Here is a 24,332-nt window from a genome sequence, read left to right on the forward strand (position 1 = left end):
GCGTCCTCGCACTCCGGGAGAAAGCACTAGACCCTGGAGGGGAAAAGAGAGCAAGGGAGGACCCGCCCACTCCCGGTGACAGAGAGCCGGAAGTGACGTAGCACGCTTACGCCGCAGCGGCGACGGTGGTGGCGGCGGCTGCTAGGGAGGGCCCTTGCGGTGGGTCCGGACTACCCTTTTGCAGTCTCGGTTCGGGGACTCCATCTTCTTTCGTGGGGTCTTAGCGCGGCGGAGAAACAGTGGCCTCCAAGCAGGTAAAGCTCAGCCTGAAGAGCGTGTTTCCGGCGTGCGGCAGGTGGCGAGCCAGACTCCCGGGGCCTGGTCCCGTAAGGGAAGAGGCTTGTGGGCTGCTCACTGCGGAGAGGAGGGAGCCCTGTCCTTCCCTCGTCTACCAGGGGAAAAGGACAGGAAAGAGCTGTGGTTGCTCAGAGTCACTAGGTCCTTCCCCACGCAGTCTACCATCCGAACCTGTGACCTGGGGTTACCTGTTGAATCAGGCTTTCTGTGATCCCATCTTCTCCGCGGCTTCTGGTATCTGGGCCACGCGAAAAATCGGGACTAGAAGAGACCCAAGGGTTTCTTACTTGGCATCGGGTGACCGGATTAATTATTTCGGGCGTGTGGAGCCTACCGGACTTTCTGTGTTTCAGCTATGAGGCTGGTGTACTGTGCTGAATGTTAGTTCTTTTCCTATTGTTGAAAATTTTAACTTTCTTCCTCGTGGATGGCCGAGTCCCTTTACCCTTTTTACAGAAGAGTTTGTATAGAAGCCCTCCATCCTGCGCAGTTTATTTCCTCAAACACATGCCAAAAACCTACCATAAATATCAGAGTGGGTCGTTAAATCAGAAGCTCATATTCTTGTTTGACATCAGGTACTCAGTTTAAGTATCTAAGTAAAGCAGTTTTCCTGTTTTGCTTAAGTCTTCTTGTAATACTTATGGAAAGTCACTGTTAATATCAAAAGTAGTAGGGTAATTTTTTTTATTTCCCACACACACACCCCATTCCTGGTGATGCCCTTCTTCAAATCCCCCATTGCGTTCATTTATTTTTGTGTGTATAAGTGTGCTTTAATTAGTGAATTTAAGGTTACTTACAGGAACGTGGGCGAGGGGTTATTCAGAGAAGCCTGGGCTACACCCTAAAGGAAACATGTCCCTCCCACAGTAACCATGAATTGCTGTAGATCCTTAGGATTGGTGGGATCTCATGATGAGCCCCTCCCCCTAGCAACCGTTAACTGCCTATAAATCTTCAGGAAGGGGAGGGGCCTGGCCCCCTCCCCAGCAAAGGAGTATTAAGATAAAGTGTGGAAGGTGCTGAATTCAATTATTTTTGTGTGGGGTGATGGGAAGCTTAGTTGAACTGTTGAACACTGAAGTTAACAGTTTGAAAGTCTTCAGTGTTTTAACCACACAACAATTACGATAGCAACAATTGAGAGGTTGAGCCAGGAGAATCATGGAATTTGAGTTTTTGCTGCATTCGTAGACCCTATCTGAAACAAAAGCAACTCTACCCTCGGCCATGAATTTAGAATCCCTTTCCATGCCTAGTGTCCTACAAGCTTATTTTATTTGGTTGGCTTATGTGGCTATTAGGTTAGATTAGCAAAGTATTAATACTCTCCAAAAGAGCTCAGTCTTACCAAGTGAATAATGACAGCAGAAAGTGGTACAGTGCTGAAATTCAATCTTATTTTCTATTACTCCCTCCAGGCCTTCTTCATAGGATAGCACACTCTATTGCGGTGAAAACATTCTTGGAAGCAAATAAATTGCCTCTGCCTTCAGTATTCTTCTTCTTTTTTTTTTTTTTTTTTTTGGCGGAGGGCGTCAAGACAGTTTCTCTTTGTAACCCTGGCTGACCTGGAACAAACTCTGTAGGCCAGGCTGGCCTTAAACTAATAGAGATCTGCCTACCTCTGCTTAATAAATGTCATGGTCATCTAAGTTGTATATGATCACTGAGTTCCTAACCGTTACTTCCCAGTATCAGTCATCAAATCCCATGTTTCAAAAACCGAACAAACAGAACTAAAACCTCATCCCATCAGCGAATGTTATGTTCTGATATCTCCCAAAGGCCATTCCAGCCATCATCTTTCTTGTATGTAGCCCAGGCTGATCTAAGACTCTTGTCAGTCTGCCCTCCACCTCCCCAGTGCTAGGAATACAAGCATGTGCCTAGCCTCATCACCCTAATTTTCACTTCATAGTCAGGTTTCAGTTTCTTCCAGTTCAGTTTTCTTATCTTTTTTAAGAAAGATAAGAAAACTTCTCTTCTAACTGCTCATCAAAATTATATGGTCACCAGTGGCTACTATGTTGCCAAATCCATGGATACTCTGTATTTATTTTCAACCTTGTCCCCTTGGCTGTTGCTAATACTTTGTTCTTGCATTTTCTCTGTTGAACTAGCTGCCCCTTTTGAGTCTTTAAAAAAATTTTATTGCATTTTTATAAAGTCATTCTGTCAGTGTTTTTGCTGGCCAAGTCATCTCACTGGTGTTTGGGGGAAGGTCTATCTTCATCAATTTTCTTTTCTAGCCCTGGGCTACCTTACCCCTCCTTAGGCATAGTGGGAGTTTGTCACTCCTCAGAGGTTAAAGTTCAAAAATACAATCATACTGATGCTTCAACCAGAACTCATGGATCCCTTTCCTTAACCTCCCAAGTAGCTGGGACTATAGGTATCTACCACTGTACCTGATGTGGTTTGGGCGCGTTTTGTTTTTTTGAGTCAAAGTCTTTCTATGTAGTATAAATGGCCTCTATCTTTTGATCTACTTCAGCCTCCTGAATGCTTCAGTCTTCTTTACTAGACACTTTACTTCTCTTCCTAATGTCTAAATTTTGGGTTTCTCTTGGAGTTTAATCTTGAGTGCTCTGTTTAGATCCCTTCTCTGTATTGTAAGCCACCATCATCTTTTGCCTGAGCCATGAGATTATTCCCCCAGTTTTCTATTTCCACTCAGATTCCCCTACAGTCTTTGAAGCCTTTAACTTAACTATAAAGATACTATGCAGTCTTCCCATGATCCCTTCCTCTCCCTGGACAGACTGACCTTCTCTGTTGCTGCCATGGTTCATGCTACAGAAAAGGCTCTTCTCTAGCACCTCCTCCAACTGCCTCCCCAAGTAGTCAGTTCCTACACTTGCTTCTCATAACTCCTCACTCTTTAGGTGTTTTAAATTTTATTAATGTATTTTTTGAGGGAAGGTCTCACTATGTAGACCCAGATGGTCTGGAACTCGAAGTGTAAACTAGACTTGCCTGCTTCTGTCTCTTTGGGGATCAAAGGCATTTTCTGTCATGCCCAGCAACATGTTCCATCTGCCTCACCCATCCACCCCATTCCTACCTTGAGACAGGGTTTCTCTGTGTAGCCTTGGCTTTCCTGGAACTCACTGAAACCAGGCTGGCCTAGAATGTAAAGTATCTTTTATTTGCCTGATGTAATTGTCATTTTGGAAGCTTACTGCCTCTATGTGCTAACCTAGGCCTAGTCCTGGAAGCTTCTAGCTTCCATAAAATTTAATCTAGGCCTAGAATGCTTTCAACCCCTGAGACTTACTACTGAATAAATTCACCCTTTCTAATTCTTTCTGAACTCCTGCTGTCCAGTTCAGCTCAGCTGTTCTGGCTCAAACTTCTCTCCTAGCTGACTGATTCAGTCTGGCTTCTTTCTTGGCCTCTGACTAAATTGCTCTGCTTGGCCTCATACTAACTTTTGCAATATGTTCTAATGTTCTGGCTTCTTATTCTCTGGCTCATTGTGTCTTTACCTGTGTCAAGCTTGTTCTCTCTCTGCAACCTGTCTCTGTATATCTGTCCCGGTAAAAGTCATTCTCCCTTTGTGCTGCTCTCTTTTAAGTCACCTCTCTCTTCTCATGAGAGTTGGGCATATCCTACTCTGTCAATTCTTTCTGTGATTTATTACTTTGTCTACCCCTCAATTAGACATCCCTTGCAAATGCCTCTGCTTCCCTCTACCAACTAACTTTACCTTCATTGTTTTTGGATTAAAGGTAGGTACTAAGGATGTGTCTGTATTCCAGCTGGACCATTCAGACCATACTAGAAGGTATTTGAATGTGATCTCTTACCAGAGTAGCCATGTTCTGAATTAAAATTCCTCTACGGATTCCAACTAGTCGACAGGGAGTGGACACAGGGAAACACCATAGAGGGTAAGTCAAGAGGAAGTCAAGAGGATGGATAGAGAAATGCACAGGAAGTAGAAGGGAGGGACACTCAGTTTGAGGGAGTTTTTGAGAAGGAGCATACCTTATTTCCTTTTGGGACCTTGGCTGAGGAGGAAGGTCAATTGGTTTCTTTCTCTGCCTCTTGAGGCAGGATTAACTTTATTTAATCCTGTTTACAATACTCAAGCAGAAAAGCTCTTAGATTAAAGGTGTGTGCTATGATAAGCTACACCAAAGCTGGAAATAGGTTTTTCTAGTAAGCAACACAGTGATCGGATATCCTGCAACACTGAACTCAGAGATCCAACTGCCTCTAATTCCTGAGTCCTGGGATTAAAGGCATGTGCCACCATTCCTGGCTCCTGGCTAGATCTTTATTTAAATGCATTTCTTCAAAACCAGGTTGGGTTCTCCGTTAGAATATCCTCTGGTACTCTCTTCAGTTGTGACAAGGTCTTACTGTGTAGCCCATGCTTGCTTCTAACTTGCAGTTCTGCCTCAGCTTGCCAAGATCTGGAGACTCGGGGGTGCTACCATATTCTGTATATTTTCTGTATATTTTCTTTCTTTCTTGTTAGAGAGAAAGGAAGTGTGTGTTTTTCTCTGTGAGTTGTAGGCATGGGAATGCCTGAATTGGGAGGCCTAAGGCTAGCTCTGTGGAGTCAGTTCTTCCACCTTCATGTGCGTTTTGGGATCTAATTCAGGTCATCAGGCTGAACCATCCAAATAGCTCCAAGCCTCTATTTTTGACATCTTAATTTCTTATAATTAGGTTGTTTATAAGTAGTTCTAAAACGAGTATTTAAAAAAAAAATGTAGGTAAGTTCTGAAACTTTTTTTTTTCAGGTTTTTGCATTCTAAATGGATATTCACTCATTGATACCATTGAAATAAGCCCAAACCTTAGTTCGCAGTAACAGAATGTGAAATATTTTAAATTTTAAACTCCACAGTAGACTTGTAGGTCTATTCCCCAGTTTATAACTAGGCCTTATAAACTTAAGTTTTTGTTCATGGTGCATTTATCCAGGACACTCCTCCCCTTTTTAGTGGAACAAACAGATTTATTAAGGAGGAGTAGACACTCTCGAGAATGAGAAGAGCTGCAGGGGGTGGACACCCCAGGCTGTGTTCTTTCTCTCCTCAGTCAGGCACCTCTTTTCTGAAATAGTCCCTTCTCAGCATGCTCTTCTCATTGTCTGTTTCCGAGAGCCTTATACATGTCGTTCAGATGTCCTGACATATTCCTCCCCCTCATTCATGTTTTACCATAACATAATTTATAAAAATTACAAACTCCACCAGGGAGGAAACATTTTATTCAGTTTTACCTACCAATACCCAGAACAGAGCTTGACCCTAAACCAAATAAAATCTAAATGTTCCTTGAAACATCAAAACAAAAGGAGTTAACAGGCTAGCTGTCTCTTCAGGTTGGTCTTCTCTTAATTGCCTCCTACAAGTTATCGTTGGAAAGGAGGGACTGCTGAGTTCTCCCCTGTGGCAATCTGATCCCTGCTCTAGTCTTCTTCCAGAGACTGCCATGGTAACCAACACCGGCTCCCTTTGAGCCTCGTCTTACGCTGCAGCATGCTTCTACTTGGAGAAGCTTCCCTCTGTCACTCTTTTCTTCAAGGCCTATTTCAAATGCAGATTTAACTTACAACCGTTACTTTGAAGAATGTGAGTGCTAAATGCAAAAATCAAAACTACAATCAACTCGTCCTATATACCATGGATAATAATATGCACAAGTAGCTGGGTGGTGGTGGCGGCACATGCCTTTGCTTCCAGCACTCGGGAGGCAGAGACAGGTGGATCTCAGTGAGTTTGAAGCCCTCCTGGTCTACAGAGTGAGTTCCAAGACAGCCAGAGCTATGTGTGAAACAAAACAAAAATAATAATATACACAAGTGATGTTTCCTTTATTCTGGAGTTGCTGCTGCTTGGCATCCTCAGCCTGTGGTGCTGATACAGCACTCTTCAAATCTAGCCATGGAAAGTGGAAAGTCATGATTGCTTCTGGCACACCTCTTTTAAGTGGAAGTCAGCATTGAGCTAGATTGGAAGCATTCCACAGCAGTATGGCACAGGGCAGTATATGTGCTTTATCTTTACCTAGGCTGGGAGCTGGGAGGGAAGGGATACAGTTGTCTTCCCAAGCTGCATGCAACCGGGAACACCAGCTGCCTTCTTCCCTGAATCTCCCCCCCCCAAAAAAAAGCCTTTGTTTTCTCCAGTAGGTTGTGTATTTCTCTCTGACTAAGGACAGCTAATCTATAAGAGCTAGCATTTGAGTTGAAGATGTTGACCACTTAAAAGACTGAATTCATGGTATGGAAGGACCTGATTAAAGCAAACTGTGTGTGGAGACTGTTAAATCCAAATCTATTTTTAATATCTCAGTTCAGGGCTTACCCCTTAGGAGAAGCAATGTTAAAATTAAAATTAGCAGTCATAATGGTTTACTTTTTTAATCATAGAACTCAGGGTGAGGGTGGAAGATTTCTGTGAATCCTACAGAATTGAGTTTCAGGTTACACAGCCTAGTTTAAGATTTTGCCTTAAAAATACCAAATATAGGGGTGGGGTTTTTAACTCTCTCTGGCCTTTCTTCCACATTGGTTTTTTGTTTTGTTTTGTTTTATTTGAGATGTGGTCTCACTGTAGCCCTGGCCTGGAACTCTAGGCTGGCCTCCAGTTCACAAGAGATCCCCCTGCCTCCACCTTTTAAGTCCTGGCATTAAAGGTATAAGCTACCACATCCATCACAGGGAGCTTCAGATTTAGTTGGCAAAAGTTTTAAAGACACTCACTTGGTATTAGACTAAATGACCTTAACAGTCATTGGGAATGATCTTGGGAAAGGGAGAGGAGGAGGAGGAGGAGGAGGACATCTGCCTAATCCAAAGACTTCCATGTCACAGCTCTGCAAAATCTTTACAGTCATCATCCAACTTCTCAGGACCAACTTATAATCTTTTTTCTTTTCTTTTCTTTTCCTTCTTTTTTTTCTTTTTGCCAAGCAGTGACTGACCAGATTACAAAAATACAATGAGCCAGGTGCAGTGGCACATACCAGTGATCCCAGCACTCAGGGAGGCAGAGGCTAGTGGATTGCTGTGATTTCAAGGCCAGCCTGGTCTACAAAGCGAGCCCAGGACAGCCAAGGCTACACAGAGAAACCCTGTCTCAAAAAAAAAAAAAAAAAAAAAAAAAAAATAGCGTTGGCGACACCTTAGTTCATCCATCTAATAAGCCTGTTTATCTGGTCTTCCCTGTTGCCAGCATCACCTTCCACAAAGTGAGTTGTCTTTTTCTATTTCACCCCGTGGAGAAGCTTGTTCGAAGGGCCACAGGGAGTTATTTGCTTTCTTGGAGTGTTTTACAACTGTATAGATCTCATGAATTAGATCTCCATGCAGATGATGCTGAATTTACTAAGAGAAGGAGCAGTCAAGGGACTATCAGGACCATCTGTCAAGGCCAGTCACTCCTTACTGACTTTGCCATAGCTTGGCTTGTAGATGAGCTCATTCACAGACTTCACGTTGGGGCACCTGCACACAGTGCACGGCTCCACAATCCTCAGCACATTAATCAAAGCCTTGTTGAGCTTAACAAAGGTGCCATTGAAGATCTGTTGAAGAAACTGCAATACCTTGCAGACCTTTGGGCTTATAACTTGGATTCTGATGACAAAAGCCAATTTTGGTTCTGCAGGCACATAGAAGTTTCCAGCTTTTCTTTTTTCCATCCTAGCCATCTAAATCTCAGTAAATCTGCCTGTGCTTCTTGTGATAATGCTTGGCCTTCTCACAGATAAGCTTCCTCCTTGCCTTTCGCAGCATCTTCAGGGCAAACTCTTACTCAGGCGCTTCACCTTCAACTCTGTGAAATTCCTTTTCTTTTTCATTTTCTTTTCTTTTATGTATGTATTTCTTTTCTTTTATGTTCTTTTCGGTGTTTTGCCTGCAAGTATGTCTGTAGGTGATGGAGTTATCGACAGTTGTGAGCCATGTGGGTGTTGGGAAGAACAGACAGTGCTCTTAACTGCTGAGCCATCTCTCCAGCTCCTCCTTTGTTTTTTCTTAATTGTTTCTGGTACAACAGAAACCTTTTCTTCTCTGGCACGGCGTCCGTGGTTCCAGCCAGGGGAAAAAAGAAGCCAATTTATAGTCTTTTTGCTTGTTTCAAGACAGGATTTCCCTGTGTAGCCTTGGCTGTCCTGGACTCACTTTGTAGACCTCGAACTCACAGAGATCCACCTGCCTCTGCCTTCCCAAGTGCTGGGATCACAGGTGTGCCCAATTTATAATCTTAAAAATTATTCAAGGGATCTGAGCGTGGCACATGCCTGTCTCAAAAAACAAAAACAAAAAAGGATTTAGTGGTACAGTATATGTACATGGTACACACAATGTACAGACAGAAATACGCGAAATACCATACACTCTTTGTTTTTGACAGTGTGATTTTTCCCTGCTCTAAACTTTTTCTGAAATAAGTCTGTTGTGCTATCACATGTGGTACGATATGACATGGAAAATACTACGACACAGGAGAGGTGCTCCCTGGACCACACTTTGAGAAGTACTGATACAGTGTGACCAACATGATGCTGCAGTCAGACAAGTGTTAGTTTTGATGACTGAATCACTTTGAACAAGAGACCTCACCTCGGAGTGTAGCTCCACCCTTTCTGGTTTTTATTTCTTTATGCTCTAAGTGGATACAGAAATATTTTAACATTTTATAGCTCACAGGACCAGTAGGGATTAGTAGGCTATTTACTAAGTGTCTGGCATTTGATAGGTGAGCAATAAACTGTTTTTAGTTAAAGTACCAAGGGGTGGGGGCCAGTGGGATGCTTCAGTAGATATAGGCACTTGATGCACAACCTGAGCTGATGGAAAGGTGGAAGAGAACCGGCCACCCCTCCACACACAGAGCACACACGCACTGATATATATGTTTGTATATTTATACATATATGAATACATATATACATAAGTATAAACGTGTGTGTGTGTGTGTGTACATACGGGGGGGAGATCTATAGTGGTTTTTGGCTGGGTTTTGCATCTATTGGTGTTTGTTTGGTTTGTTTTCCATTTCTCTTCTCCATTTCTCTGGCTGCTGTATGTATTTTATGGGCATTGGTGGTTTGCTTGCATGTATATCTGTGTGAGGGTGTCAGATCTTGGAGTTACAGACAGTTGTGAGCTGCCATGTGGGTGTTGGGAATTCAACCCCAGTCCTTTGAAAAAGCAGTCAGTGCTTTTAACCACTGAGCCATCTCTCCAGCCCCCTCTAGGTATTTAGACTATAGTAAATTTTAAAGAAGTAAATACACGGGCTGGAGAGATGGCTCAGAGGTTAAGAGTACTGGCTGCTCTTCCAGAGGTCCTGAGTTCAATTCCCAGCAACCACATTGGTGGCTCATAACCTTATACTGAGATCTGGTGCCCTCCTCTGCCCTGCAGGCAGAACACTGTATACATAATCAATAATAAATTAAAAAAAAAAAGAAGAAGTAAATACACTACCTTTTAACATAACTAACATTTTTAAGAGAAAATCAAAGTAGAACGCTTGGTAATAGGAATGGTTTGTTTTCATATCTATTGCTCTATTTAACAAGTCAGCTCCTTGACAAACAATCCTGCTTTTTTTTTTTTTTTTTTTAGGCCCTAGCTTTAACATAGCTTATGTGGTGGCCACATGAAAAAGAATGAAAATGAAACCTCAGCCTTTGATTTCTTTCCCATCTGAACCCCAAATCTCCACTTGTGTTATCTTTTTTTTTTCTCTGAGACAACTAGCCTCAGAATCACTGTATATTGATTTATTAATGACCTTGAACTTCTGCTCTTTTGCTCCCCCTCATGCTCTGAGATACAGACTTAAGCCGCCATGCTCAGTTTCTACAGCGCTAGGAATAGAAGGGAATGTTCTTGCATGCTAAAAACTTACCAGTTGCAGTACATCTCCAGACAGCTGCTCCTGGCTGTTGATGGGGTTTGTTTGTTTGTTTTTTATTTGGTTTGGTTTGTATTTTTGGTTTTGGAGACCAGACTTCTTTGTGTAATAGTCCTGGTTGTCCTGGAGCTCACTCGGTAGACCAGGCTGGCCTTGAACTCACAGAAATCTGCCTGCCCCTGCCTCCTTCAGTGCTGGGATTACAGGTGTGCACCACCACACCCTGCTATCATATTTTTAATTCAGGTCATCTTAATTAGGTATGGTATTGGTTGATAGCAGTTTAGGTGATTTTCAGGAGAACTTACAGCCACTACATTTACATAACAGGCTCTAAGCAACTGTAATTTGTGCAGAATACCTAAAGGAATATAGCTTTTCTGGTGCAGAACCACAAAGGGCTTAAAATGCATCTTGTATTGTAATTTGTTGTCATAGTTTTTATTAGCACCTTAGCTGGGTATGATTTCTTTTAATCTGGAGTGTGGGAAAAGGTTGCATAGATAGTACAGGATAGCTGAGGAGTGTTTCTGAGCCAGTTTCAAGGATCTGAGGTAGAATCTTGGGTTATTACTTGGCTTGCTTACTTTATGGGGTTTTGGTAGTGGTGGTGGTTGGTTGTGTGCTTTCTAGAGGATCTCAAATAGCTCGGGCTAGCTTTGAATTCTCTATATCACTAAAGAACATCCTTTTTAAAAAAATATGTATTTATTTATTATGTTTAAAATGTTCTGCATGTTCAGCTACAGACCAGAAGGGGGCACCAGATCTCATTATAGATGGTTGTGAGCCACCATGTGGTTGCTGGGAATTGAACTCAGGACCCCTGGAAGAGCAGACAGTGCTCTTAACCTCTGAGCCATCTATCCAGCCCCAGAACTTATCCTTTTGCTCATGTGTGGAGAGTGTGAGTATTGTGCAAGTGCACAAATGTGCATATAGACACCAGAGGATAACCTCAGGTACCCTTCCAAAGGGCTGTCCACTTTTTTTTTTTTTTTTTTGAGTCAGTCTCAATAGCCTGAAGCTTATCAAGTAGGCTAGGGTAGTGAGCCCCTCAGATCCACCAGTCTCTGCTTGCCCCAGTGCTAGGAACTACCGGTCCGTGCCACCATGTCCAGCTTTCCAGGGATCAGCTCAAGTCCTCAGGCTCACATGGCAAACACTTTATTAACTAAACTAGCTCCCTAGCCCAAGGCCTTGCACTTAGAGCTAGAATTACAAGCTTGTGCTGTCACAGCTTCGAAGTGCTGGTTCTGTTAAAGGCTCAGTTAAGGTTTCTGAGTTCTCCATTTCCAGGCTTTAGTTGGAAAGCAAGAAAGTAGGAGATGACTTTATTAGTTGGTACAGAGTTATAGAATGCTAAGTAAAATTAAACCCAGAACTCAAATTGAAACCTAGTTGAAAGGGCTGGATAAACAGCTCTGTAAAAATAAAGTAGGAATCTCTACTGCCAGATCTATCTCCCAGATAATGTCACGGAAACCTATTACATTTATTAATAAGCTTTAAGCACTATAGCTGGGCAGGTAGTCGTCTATTCTGACTCATCTAAGCTGATCTGGACTATTTCCTAGCTACATGCCCTTTTACTTACCACCTAGTCTCACACTGGCTGTTCCTGCTCCATCTTTGTCCTCACAACAGCCTTCTAATGGCTCTTCCATCCCCTCAAGCTTCTCTCTTCTTCTTTCTTCTCTCCCTTGCTGCCCCTTTCTTCCTCTTTCTCCTTTCCTTACCTCCCCCTCCTCTCTTTTTCCTGATCCCTGAGACCTTCCTGACTGGCCTTGGAGGTCCAGCCTCATGCTCCTGCCCAGCTATTAGCTGCTCAGCTTCTTTATTAACCAATCAGAGATGACAGAGAACAGTTTTTACACAACATTAAGACAGGAGATTCTTCATAGAAATGAGAATGCCCACATCAGGACTGCAACCAGATCTCTGGGCACATAAATCAGCCTTTGAATACACAGTACACAAGACCATTCCCCAACAGGTTCTGTGAATAAAATAACTTGTTCTCGTAGAGGGATGGACTATGACCTAAAATTGTAAAATGAATGCGTTCTTCCCTTTTCTCGATTGCTTTTGGCCAGTGTTTATCACAGCAACAAAAATGAAAGTAGGAGGTAAATGATACAAATGGCTTCATCATGGTTCTGATGTTTCTGAAGAAGCTCTTTTTTCAGCCAAATTCTCTAAACCAGGAGTCACACAAGTAGGCATAAGCTTATATAGTATTATGTGGTTGTTTCCCAGCAACCACATAAAGGTTAACTATTGTGTAACTCCAGTTCCAGAGTATCTGATGTACTCTTTTGGCATCCTTGGGCATTATGTGCAGGAAAAACACTAATACATACACAAAAAATAATTTGTATGCAGATTTATATTTCATGTGTCATTGGTGTTTTGTCTGCATTGTATGTATGTATGAGGATATCAGATCCCCTGGACTGGAGTTACAGACAGTTGTAAGATGCCATGTGGGTGCTGGGTGCTGGGAATTGAACCTGAGTCCTCTGAAAGAGAAGCCAGTGCTCTTAACTGCAGAGCCATTTCCAAGCCCAAAATTTTGGTTTTTTGAGAGTTTCTTTGTGTGTAGGTAGCCCTGGCTGTCCTGGGCTCACTTTCTATACCAGGCTGGCCTCAAACTCACAGAGATCCACCTGCTTCTGCCTCCAGAGTGTTGGTATTAAAGGCATGTACTAACATGCCTGGCTTAAAATAAAAGTTTTTGAAAAAAGAAACCCAGTTAACATTTCTTTGCAACTGCATTTTGCTGGTTTTGGCAGTTGACACCTGTAATTTCAGGACCTGGGAGGAGGAGGAGGCTGGAGGGTCCAGAGTTCAGGTTCATCCTTGGCTACATGGCAAATTTTAGGCCACTCTGGGGTCATGTTGAGACAGTGTCTCTAAAACAAAAGAGAAGCAGTGAATTTGTTTGTTTGGTTGGTTTGGTTTGGGTTTGGGTTTTTATTGTTTGTTTTTGGGGGGTTGTTTGTTTGTTTGTTTTGAGACGGGTTTAACTCTGTGTCCCTGGGTGTCCTGGAAGTCACTCTGTAGACCAAGCTGTCCTTAAACTCAAAGTGCTCGTATTAAAGGTGTGTGCCACTACTCACACCTTTATGATGAGGGAGGGAGACAGGATAGACAAGTTTTGTGGTGTGTGTTTTCCCCATCTTTACGTGGGTTCCAGGGATAAACTTAAGGTCACCAGGTTTTGCCCAGCAAGCGCTTTTACCCACTGAGCCATCTTACCAACTTTCATCATTTTTATACTTATTATTGTGTATGTGGTTTGTGTGTGCAAGAGCATGATTCACAGTGTGCATGAAGAGATCAGAGAACACCTTTCAAGAATCTATTTTCTCCTTCAGCCATGGGCTTCAGAGATGAAGCTTAGTTCAACAGGCTTGGGTGGTCCTGCTGTCATTCTCCCGGTGATCTAGGGGCTAGGTGATAAGATCAAGATTTGATTTGTTTGTTTGTTTATTTATTTTCTTGGCAGGGAGACAGGGTTTCTCTGTGTAACCCTGGCTATCCTGGGACTCACTCTATAGACCAGGCTGGCCTTGAACTCAGAGATCTGCCTGCCTTTGCCTCCTGAGTGCTGGGATCAAGGTCTGTGCCACCACCCAGCTAGAATTTAATCTCTTACATTCATTAGTCTTTACTTTTTTTTCTGTAGGCCATGAAAGACTTTGAAAGATTTTTTGGAAGGGAGAAGCTTTGTTTAGCTTTTACTGTCAACCTGATACAGTTAAGAGGCAGCTAAGAGGAGTAAGCCTCGGCGTTTGTCTGTGGGGTCCTCTTGATGGTTAATTAATGTAGGAGGACCCAGTCCACTGTGGCACTGCCATCACTAGGCAAGTGGTCCTAGCTCAGTGTGGGCAAGCCAGCTAAAAGCAGGATTTTTCATGGCTCCTACTGTGTCTTGCCTGTGAAGTGAGTACCTTGGTCAAAGGTGATGCTGTATGGAATAGCAAGCAAACCTGCCTGCAAGTTCCTGCCTTTACTTCCCTCAGGGATGGACTATGACCTAGAATTGTAAAATGAATGCGTTCTTCCCTTTTCTCGATTGCTTTTGGCCAGTGTTTATCACAGCAACAAAAATGAAAGTAGGAGGTAAATGATACAAATGGCTTCATCATGGTTCTGATGTTTCTGAAGAAGCTCTTTTTTCAGCCAAATTCTCTAAACCAGGAGTCACACAAGTAGGCATAAGCTTATATAGTATTGTTTAGTTTATTCAAAATGGACTTTTCTTCCTTTTTTAAAAAATAATTTTATTATTTTATATGTATAATTTTATATAAAACTATATTTATTAATTTTATATGTATGGTTGTTTTGCTTGAATAAGTCTGTGTACCATGTATGTGCCTGGTGCCTAAAGAATCTGGAAGCTATTGGATGCCCTGGGCCTGGAGTCATAGATGGCTGTGAGAAACTATGTAGCTGTTGGGAATCAAACCAGAGTCCTCTGGAAGAACAGCTAGTGCTTTTAACCACTAGGCCATTCCTCTAGTCTCCCCACCCCTCCTTTCTGGGAGGGGACAAGGGCTTACTTGAATCCTTGGCTGACCTGGAACTCATATGTAGACCAGTCTGCCTCAGATTCCCAGAGATCCACCTTTTGCTCTGTCTCATTAGTCCTGGGATTTAAAATCCTGTGCTACTGTGCATGGCAGGGATTTTTAAAATTTTATTTATTTATATTTTTTGACTCTGCTAGAGTATGTATGAAAGCACTTTAGGTGAAGTGTTGACAGTTACTCCTTCCCAAACTTCCTGTGAACAAGTCATATATAATCTCACTACTATCATAGCCTCACCTATATAATAATCCCTGTTAGTTGCTTTCTTCATCTGCAATTGTGAAATAAAACACCTAGGTTAAGAAAAATAATGAAACCAGATGCGGTAGTTAGTTTTAATAATCCTAGCACTAGACAGGCAGAAGCAGGAGGTTTGCTATAAATTCAAGGCCAACCTACACTACAGAGTGAAACCCTTTCTCAGTGAAAACAATGAGAAAGAGGAAAATATTCTGATATAAACATGCTTTATGATTGCCATATCTTAAAATACAGATAAGAGCAACCCCAGGAAGAATGGGCGATATGGAGCCATCTAATTGTTTTCTGGTTCTGGAATCAAATTGGGGCCTCTTACATGCTGGGTGAACCCTTACTATTGAGCCACCCTCATGCTGAGCCTCCTGATTCTTACTGAGCAGAAATGATGGCACGGGCAGAGCTGTGGTAGATAGCTACAAAGATTTTGGGGGAAGTTTAAGAGCTTTCTTTAAAATCTTGTGTCTTTGGTTGTCTGTTTGTTATGGGAAAGACAGGGTCTTACTATGTAGCTCTGGCTTTCCTAGAACTCACTCATTAGACCAGGCTGCCCTTGGAATTCAAAAAGATCTGCCTGCCTCTGCCTCCTGAGTGCTGGGATTAAGGCGTGTGTCACTGCATCTGGCTCATGTGTCTCATTTTTGTGCCCTACCCCCTACTTCCTTTCCTTTTGTAGTCTTCAAGGAGGCTGTGAGAAGCAGCAGCAATGTCTGATTTTGTGGAAAGTGAGGCCGAAGAGTCAGAGGAAGAATACAATAATGAAGGCGAGGTGGTACCTAGAGTCACCAAGAAGTTTGTGGAAGAGGAGGATGATGGTGAGGAGGCCCCAGCCTCAAGCTTCTCCCCACTATTCCTAAGCTTTGGATAGTTGGATTCTTGCTGATGAAAGGCTCAGGCTGAGCGCAGAAGTTCTCACACATGAGGTACCAGCTTGAGAACGTTCAGTCATTCTTAGAAACACATAGTGCACATAGTGTGCACACGTAGAGTGTCCCAGGCACAGTACTTAGAAAACTAGGAGGACAAAGTAAGATGCAGCTATTTTTTTATGCTAGTGTAAGTTTCCGTTAGTCTGTGGGACAATGCTTCCCACTCTTAGCCCTGTGAATGTTTATGTAGCCCATTTCTAAGCTTTGGGATCATCAGCAGAGTAGAATTGTGAAATAACTTTAAAGGGGAAAAGGGGTAAAACTTTCATCAAAAGAATAAAAGAAGGAATATACTTGCTGAGTTTGTAATTTGAAGAACATAGGTTACTGGTAGGTGTAAAGCTTCTAGGAATAATTTGAGGTGGCAAAGTAGTTGGGAAGATCATTTTTTCCTAAAGACAGATGATAAATGTGGGAAAGAAGGCTTCCTTTACAGGTACTGCTCCTCCAAGTTCTGCACTGTGCCATTACATGGGGCAGAGAGTTAACATGGCACCTGGTCACTGGGTTCAGGGCAGAAGAATAATTGAAATTAAGTGGTTAGTCTGCACCACTCCCCTCTACTTCCAATCTCCATGCTCAGACACACATGTTTTCAGATGAGGAGGAGGAAGAGGAGAATCTAGATGATCAAGATGAGCGAGGCAACCTGAAAGGCTTTATCAATGATGATGATGATGAAGAAGAAGGAGAGGAGGATGAGGTCAGTGACTCTGGTGATTCAGAAGATGATGTTGGCCACAAGAAGAGAAAACGCAGTGAGTAGCATGACCCTGTGTGAGCTGAGGTTGGGATGGAAGTTTCAGTGGAGAAGAACCTCCTCTCACCCTGGGTACCCTTTGTTCTCTTTAGCATCTTTTGATGACCGCCTGGAAGATGATGATTTTGACCTCATTGAGGAGAATTTAGGTGTTAAAGTCAAACGAGGAGTAAGTTTTTTCTTTATTCTTTTTCCTGAATAGTTTGGAAGTCACCAGGGAAGAGGAGGATGCCCAGTAGCTTAATGCTGTAGAGCCCAGACCTAAAGTCTATTAGAAAATGATTTGTCAGTTTGCAGGATGAGCCTTGGGGCTGGATAAACATCACTCAATGTGTTCTTTCCCATCTCACTTGATAAAATGTAATTGTGGTGGGAACATAGAAATGAGCCTGGATAGCAGACATCCTTATACTAGACACACACAAACTCCGTCCTAAAAAGGTACATTTTTCTCAACACTAGCAAAAATACCGACGTGTCAAAAAAATGTCTGAAGATGAAGATGATGATGAAGAGGAATTTGGCAAAGAGGAACATGAAAAGGAGGCTATTGCAGGGGAAATCTTCCAAGATGAAGAAGGGGAAGAAGGGCAGGAGGCTGTTGAGGCCCCCATAGCTCCTCCAGAGGAAGAAGAGGAAGATGATGAAGAGTCAGGTACAAGGCAGATGTTGGACAGGGAAGCCAATATTGGGTGGGTGTTGAGATTTCCTAGGATGTAATTTTCTGCCTGACCAGGACCAGGCTTATCCACTGACTGAGCACTAACATATCTCTTCTCCACCCAGATATTGATGATTTCATTGTGGATGATGATGGACAGCCCTTGAAAAAACCCAAATGGCGAAAAAAGCTTCCTGGATATACAGACGCGTAAGTGCAGCCTGTTACCCAGTGGCGATGAAGACATTGAGTGGGCATGTAATTGGGAAGAAGTCTAGAGGCTTCTGCCAGTTAAAATGTCCCTCCTCTCATCTGTTTTGCTCTGTGCTCAAATCACCTCTCAAAAGATTAGGATAGAGTTCCACATGGGCATGAGTCCAGCATCCCCCCTCTGCCCGGTGTGTTCATTTATGGATGGCCTGCTAACCTGCATCAACACTGAAAAGCTTGAAAGGCCTTTTGTTCTAAAGGGAATGCTGTAGTGTCTTGGCAGAAGATGGTTCACCAAGCAGAGTAAGGTCCCACCGACCTGTGATGTATGGTTCCTATCTCTGGCAGCTGTCAAAGTTAGGCCTTTTATCTTCTAATAATAGTTTGTTTTGAAACCTCCAGGCACTTACTTATTCTGCATTGAATGTGATTTTCCAACTGGCATGCAAAGTCTGGGCAGGGCCTTTATTTCTCCTCTTAACCCTGAGCCCTGCCTCTTACTCTCACACACACAGAGCCCTGCAGGAAGCTCAGGAGATCTTTGGTGTAGACTTTGACTATGACGAATTTGAGAAATACAATGAGTATGATGAAGAACTGGAGGAAGACTATGAGTATGAGGATGATGAGGCTGAAGGTGAGATCCGAGTGCGCCCCAAGAAGACCACCAAGAAGCGTGTGAGCCGCAGGAGCATCTTTGAGATGTATGAGCCAAGTGAGCTGGAAAGCAGCCACCTCACAGACCAGGACAATGAAATTCGAGCCACTGACTTGCCTGAGAGGTTCCAGGTAGGAAACAGAATGAGTGGTGTCCATCGTGGACTCTGAAACTCCTATGTCCCAGGTCCAGGGAGTCTGCTTGCTTGTTCTGGCAGTGGTGAGGGCTAAACTTGGGGCCTCATACGTGGTGGGTGAGAGCTGTGCTGTTGAGTGATGTCTGTGACCCTCTTTACTTTGTATTTTGACAGAGTCTCACTAACTTAGGCTGGCCTTCAATTGACTCTGTAGCCCAAGCAGATCGTAAACTTGTGGTCCTCTCTCAGCTGCCTGAGTAGCTAGGATTATAGGACCAACTTCGAAATTGCATTCTATTTTGGATTTTGTTTATTATTGTTGTTGTTGTTTTGTTTATTTTTGAGACAGATTCTCATGTAGCCCAGAGTGGCCTCAAGCTCAGTAAGTAGCCAGGGATGACCTTAAATTTGTGATCCTTTTGCCTCCATCTTCTCTTGAGTGCTGGGATTACAGGTATTTACCATCCTGTGGTACTGATGTGCATGTTTGGCAATCACTCTACCAACTAAGCTACACCCTTAGCCCTAAGATGGTATTAGCAGATCTGAAACATGCTCATTTCATGTCAGATAACACCAGAAGTGTGTACCTGAGGATCACAAGCTTCCATCCAGAAGTGGTCTATGTTTTTTCCTAAGCAAGGTATAGAATAAGGATGTCTTACCCTCTCATCTACATAGCTGCGCTCCATCCCAGTCAAGGCGGCTGAAGACGATGAGCTAGAAGAGGAGGCTGACTGGATCTACAGAAACGCCTTCGCTGCACCAACCATCTCCCTCCAGGTACTCAGGAGTTTGGACATTAGGCTGGAAAGCTGGCTAGGCGGCTAGGAGCACTTGTTGCCCTTGCAGAGAATCGGGGTATGGTTCTTACTCCCTCTTCTGACCTCTGTGGGCACCAGGCACTCATGTGGTACACATGTGTACATGCAGGCAAAGCATTTGTACATATTAAAAAGAAAAAATAAATGTAAAAAAAAAAAAAAAGTTTGGGCATGAACCAGAAGCCAACTGATGAAAATGAGAAGCTATTCCTTCCCTGTCTGCGTCTGTATGCCTAGGAAAGAGCACTGTATATGTACATATAAGAAAAATCTTTGTTAGGAAGTGCTTGTATGGTAAGACAACAGATAACATGACATGGCTATTTTTGTTTTATTTTTCCTTCTTACTGTAGGACAGTTGTGATTACCTAGACCGTGGCCAGCCAACTAGTAGCTTCAGTCGGAAAGGGCCCAGCACAATTCAGAAGATCAAAGAGGCCCTGGGCTTCATGCGGAATCAGCATTTTGAGGTAGCTCCTTGAGCTCTAGTAGCCCAAGGTTAGAAATTCATTAGGATTTAGAGGGTGAGGCAAGAGGTAGCTACAAGTCAAGTGGTAAGCTCCCTTCCTCATCCTGAGGAGTCCTTTAACCCAGGAGTGTGACTGACAGGAGGCACTAGGGATCCAGGGGACAAGACAACCTGTCTGCAATGTTACTTCCTCCATTGGGGAGAACCTTTCGTTGGAGGGCCAGTTGGAGAGACCTTTCTTCTAATTTGAATTTTGTGGAGTTACTAGATTAGGAAATTACTATCCTCTAGCAGAGGAGATAGCTTGCAGATATTTCTTCTGGATGACAACAATATCCTTGCCACCATAGGTGCCTTTTATTGCCTTCTACCGAAAGGAGTATGTGGAGCCTGAGTTGCACATCAATGACCTGTGGAGGGTGTGGCAGTGGGATGAAAAGGTAACATGGACAAAAGGCCCGTAAGGAACTGAGCACCAGGTAGAGAAAAGCCAATATCAGGGTGCTACAGCTCTGACCTCCAGGACTGCCAAATTCCCCCGCTGGGGCTTCTCCTAAGGGAGCAACAGACTTGGGTCTCCAGGGCTTAACCCATTCCTCACCCCTGTCTTCCTCTGCCCTAGTGGACGCAGCTGAGAATCCGCAAAGAGAACTTGACGAGGCTGTTCGAGAAGATGCAGGCTTATCAGTATGAGCAGATCTCTGCTGACCCTGACAAACCACTGGCTGATGGCATCCGGGCTTTAGATACCACTGATATGGAGAGGTAGGACATGAAGGGTTTATTTTGTTACAGGGAGCCTCAGACTATAGACAGGTCCTCAGGAGCACTGTTACTTTGCAGGATTTGCAGCATGGGCCCAGCCCTTAGAGTCCAAATCGTTAATCAAAAATGAACTTTCCTATTTGTTTGTTTATTGTGCATCCCCCTCCCCCAGCACACACACAGGCTGTCTCTGTGTGGTTGGCTGTCCTGGAGCTCACTCTGTAGACCAGGCTGGCCTCAATTTCAGAGATCCTCCTGCCTCTGCCTCCTGAGTGCTGGGACTAAAGGTGTGTGCGCCACACCAGCTAAAAGTGGACTTTCTAACTGAGTGGTGCCCCATTTCTCTAATCCCGTTACTTAGGGGAGAGCTGGGAGCTCAAGGTTAGCCTGAACTATAAAAGGTCTGTGGGGAAGTGGGGGGAATGATCTGACAAACTCCTTTTGGTTTTCAAGTTAGGTATCATGTCACACACCTTGTAATACTAACACCAAAGCTGGGCAAAATAATTTCTGTCTCAAAAACTAAAAAAAAACTAAAATAAAATAAACAGGAGAGGATTCAGGCAATCCAGTGACAAGTGCTTTACCACCGAGCCATCTCACCAGCCCCTGTATCACATATTCAGATTTAGCAATATGTGTATTTATCCATGTATATAATGCTACATAAGAAACGGTGTATAGGACTAGAGGGTTGGCTCAGAGGTTAAGAGCACGGTCTGCTCTTCCAGAGGTCCCGAGTTCAATTCCCAGCAACCACATGGTGCCTTACAACCATCTATAATGGGATCTGGTGCCTTCTTCTGCTATGCAGGCAGAACACTATACATAATAAATAAATCTTTAAAAAACAGCAAGGGAAGAACAGAAAAGAAAGACACAGTGTATAACTGGAAAGTAAGTTGGCATTCTGGATAATGTGGTATTGGAGGGCAACAGATGGTTTGGGTGGATAGTACTTACAAGTCAAAAAGTGCTTTCAAGGACTTTGAACCTCATGAAGCACATGGTGCCCTGTCTGCCTTTTCCTTACACTGCTTTTCTTTCTTGAGACAGAGTCTTACTTTGCAGCCCAGACTGATCTCTAACTCATAATCTAGTCTGTCTCTCTAGGGCTAAGATTACAGGTGTGTGCTGCCACACCTGGCCTTTATACTTTGTCTCCTAATTACCACTGACCATTTCAGTTTCACATTTTGTGTGTGTGTGTGTGTGTGTGTGTGTGTGTGTGTGTGTGTGTGTATAGTTATAGTTATAGTTACAGTTATAGTTATGGGATCTCCTATAGTACAGTCTGGCCTCAAGCTCCTAATACAACTCTCAAGTTCCGGGACACCACATCTAGCTTTCTTATTTGTTTTTGAAGCAGGATGTTACTGAATGTCCCAGGCTGACCTCAGACTTACAGCAAGCCTCCTTCTTCAGTGTCTTAAATACTCAAGCATGCACTGTTACCCCCAGTGACATACATTTTTTTAAGATACCTTGGCTGTGGGGCTGGAGAGAGGGCTCAAAGGTTAAGAGCAATGGCTGCTCTTTCAGAGGTCATGAGTTCAATTCCCAGCAACCACATGGTGGCTCACAGCCATCTAAAATGAAATCTGCTCGTGTGCAGGTATACATGCAAACACACATTGTATACATAATAAATAAATAAATCTTTTATAAAAAGACACTTTGGCTGTGCTGTAGTCCCAGCTGTAGTCTGGGACTATTGCATGTCTTTGTTTGCTCATCCTACTTGACCTTGCATCCTGGGAATTAGGCATCTTACATCAAAGCTTCTCCCAGTAATGGCATCTTGCATCTTTTCCCTTAAGACTCAAAGATGTACAGTCAATGGATGAACTGAAAGACGTCTACAACCATTTCTTACTTTACTATGGTCGTGACATCCCCAAGATGCAGAATGCTGCCAAGGCTAGCCGTAAGAAGCTGAAACGCATAAAGGAAGATGGAGATGAAGAAGGTGAGTGCTGAGAAAACTCCAGTCTTGATGGCTGGGGTAGGTGTAGGTACCCTTTAGGGTTTTCTCAGATCTTTGGAAGCGATCAGAAACAAAAGCTGACTGCCTCAAATTCTGTTTCCAGGTGAGGGTGAGGAAGCTGAAGATGAGGAGCAGAGGGGACCAGAGCTTAAGCAAGCCTCCCGCAGAGACATGTACACCATCTGCCAGAGTGCAGGGCTGGGTAAAAACCACCTTCTTTGTCCCCTAGGCATTGTAACTTTGAATAAGGAAGCACACCCAGTAAAGCCATAGTGTAAAGGAGCAGGAAAGAATGTATTAGTCACTCAGCCAGTACTGAACTACAAGGTTTCCACAAACACTCCTTCTCGCCACTCTCTTTATATTCCCTTCCCTTCTCTGTGATCATCTGAGGTACCTTAAATTTCTAAGGTAATTAGAAATCTTTCAGGTGATTATTCTTCGATGACCTATCCTGCCTGTTCATTGCATCTTTAAACTCTGATGCCCAAACAGCTGCTGTCCCTTTTTGACCACTGAGTGTCTGGTGGCTGGCTGCTGCCTCACCTGTCACTCTTCTGCTTCTGTAGATGGCCTGGCCAAAAAGTTTGGCCTCACACCTGAGCAGTTTGGGGAGAACCTCCGTGACAGCTACCAGCGGCATGAGACAGAGCAGTTCCCTGCAGAGCCCTTGGAGCTGGCTAAAGATTACGTTTGCAGGTGGGCATACAGCAAATGGCCTGCAGGAGGGGTGACCTGGAGGCTGAGACACCGTCATCCTGCAGCTCCACTGTTGTCCCTACAGCCAGTTCCCTACACCAGAAGCTGTGCTTGAAGGTGCCCGATACATGGTAGCACTACAGATTGCCCGGGAGCCCCTTGTCAGACAAGTGCTGAGGCAAACCTTCCAGGAGAGAGCCAAGCTAAACATAACCCCAACCAAGAAAGGCAGAAAGGTAAGTTGGGGAAAGGGTGGTTGTTCTAGTTGTGGCCACACTCTAACCCGTGTCTACCTTGAACTCAAAGGCAGTCTTTTTTTCCGGGGCCAAGCCTGCCTACCTGCTAACGATTCTCCCTCCATGTGTGCAGGATGTGGATGAGGCCCACTATGCCTATTCTTTTAAGTACTTAAAGAACAAGCCTGTTAAAGAGCTAAGAGATGACCAGTTCCTCAAGATAGGTCTGGCTGAAGAGGAAGGGCTGCTTACCATCGACATCAGCATAGACATGAAGGGAGTAGAAGGGTAAGCTAAGCCCTGGGCTGGAGGACAAGCAGCCCTCGGGCACACTAACCGCCATTTCTGAGTTCACACAGCCTTGTTGGTTGGTTCATGAATGTCTGTCATGTTTTCTCTGTCAGACACCAGGTCCTTGTGCTTTCCTCAGGTATGGCAGTGACCAGACATATTTTGAGGAGATCAAGCAGTTTTACTACCGGGATGAGTTCAGCCACCAAGTACAGGAATGGAACCGGCAGCGTACTATGGCCATTGAGCGAGCTCTGCAGCAGTTCCTGTATGTGCAAATGGCCAAAGAACTCAAGAACAAGCTGCTAGCAGAGGCCAGGGAGAGTGTTGTAAAGGTGAGGCCCACAAGCACACTGCCTCCATCCTCCCTGGGGGTGGAACCAGGTATTTAACCCAAGGCCTTGCACAAGTGTTCTGCCACTGAGCCACGTACACACCCAGCCCTAAACTCATTTTTTTTTTCTTTTTCTTAATTATATTTATTTATTAATTATGTGTGTGGCATGAACATGTGGAGGCCAGAAGATACCTTTGAGAAGTTGATTCTTTCCACTATGTGGGTCTCGTGGATTGAACTCAGATTATCAGGACTGGCAGCAGGTGCCTTTACCTGATGAGACAGAGTGTCTGGATGTAGCCCAAGCTGACCTTGGGA

The 24,332-nt window shown here is 43.7% G+C and overlaps 1 protein-coding gene and 1 pseudogene across 2 annotated transcripts in view; one reads left to right on the top strand and one right to left on the bottom strand.

The window, feature by feature from the left end:
• Nucleotides 1-88: 88 nt before the first annotated feature.
• Nucleotides 89-24,332, top strand: part of Supt6h (SPT6 homolog, histone chaperone and transcription elongation factor) — a 55,321-nt gene continuing 31,077 nt past the window's right edge. The window contains exons 1-17 of one of the 2 annotated variants that reach the window (XM_060387209.1): nt 89-254; nt 15,729-15,867; nt 16,581-16,739; nt 16,834-16,910; nt 17,204-17,396; nt 17,528-17,612; nt 18,128-18,401; nt 19,088-19,189; nt 19,584-19,700; nt 20,050-20,139; nt 20,322-20,464; nt 22,285-22,433; nt 22,555-22,653; nt 23,021-23,150; nt 23,236-23,386; nt 23,520-23,674; nt 23,817-24,012. In XM_060387209.1, coding sequence (XP_060243192.1) covers nt 15,759-15,867; nt 16,581-16,739; nt 16,834-16,910; nt 17,204-17,396; nt 17,528-17,612; nt 18,128-18,401; nt 19,088-19,189; nt 19,584-19,700; nt 20,050-20,139; nt 20,322-20,464; nt 22,285-22,433; nt 22,555-22,653; nt 23,021-23,150; nt 23,236-23,386; nt 23,520-23,674; nt 23,817-24,012 — 2,229 coding nt within the window. In that variant the 5' untranslated portion in view covers nt 89-254; nt 15,729-15,758. The remainder of the gene's footprint in view (nt 255-15,728; nt 15,868-16,580; nt 16,740-16,833; nt 16,911-17,203; nt 17,397-17,527; nt 17,613-18,127; nt 18,402-19,087; nt 19,190-19,583; nt 19,701-20,049; nt 20,140-20,321; nt 20,465-22,284; nt 22,434-22,554; nt 22,654-23,020; nt 23,151-23,235; nt 23,387-23,519; nt 23,675-23,816; nt 24,013-24,332) is intronic. The other variant, XM_021630561.2, reaches the window with a different exon arrangement.
• LOC110544418 (large ribosomal subunit protein uL30-like) lies at nt 7,450-8,118 on the bottom strand (annotated as a pseudogene).

This window comes from Meriones unguiculatus, chromosome 7 (assembly GCF_030254825.1).
Source record: "Meriones unguiculatus strain TT.TT164.6M chromosome 7, Bangor_MerUng_6.1, whole genome shotgun sequence".
Taxonomy (NCBI): domain Eukaryota; kingdom Metazoa; phylum Chordata; class Mammalia; order Rodentia; family Muridae; genus Meriones; species Meriones unguiculatus.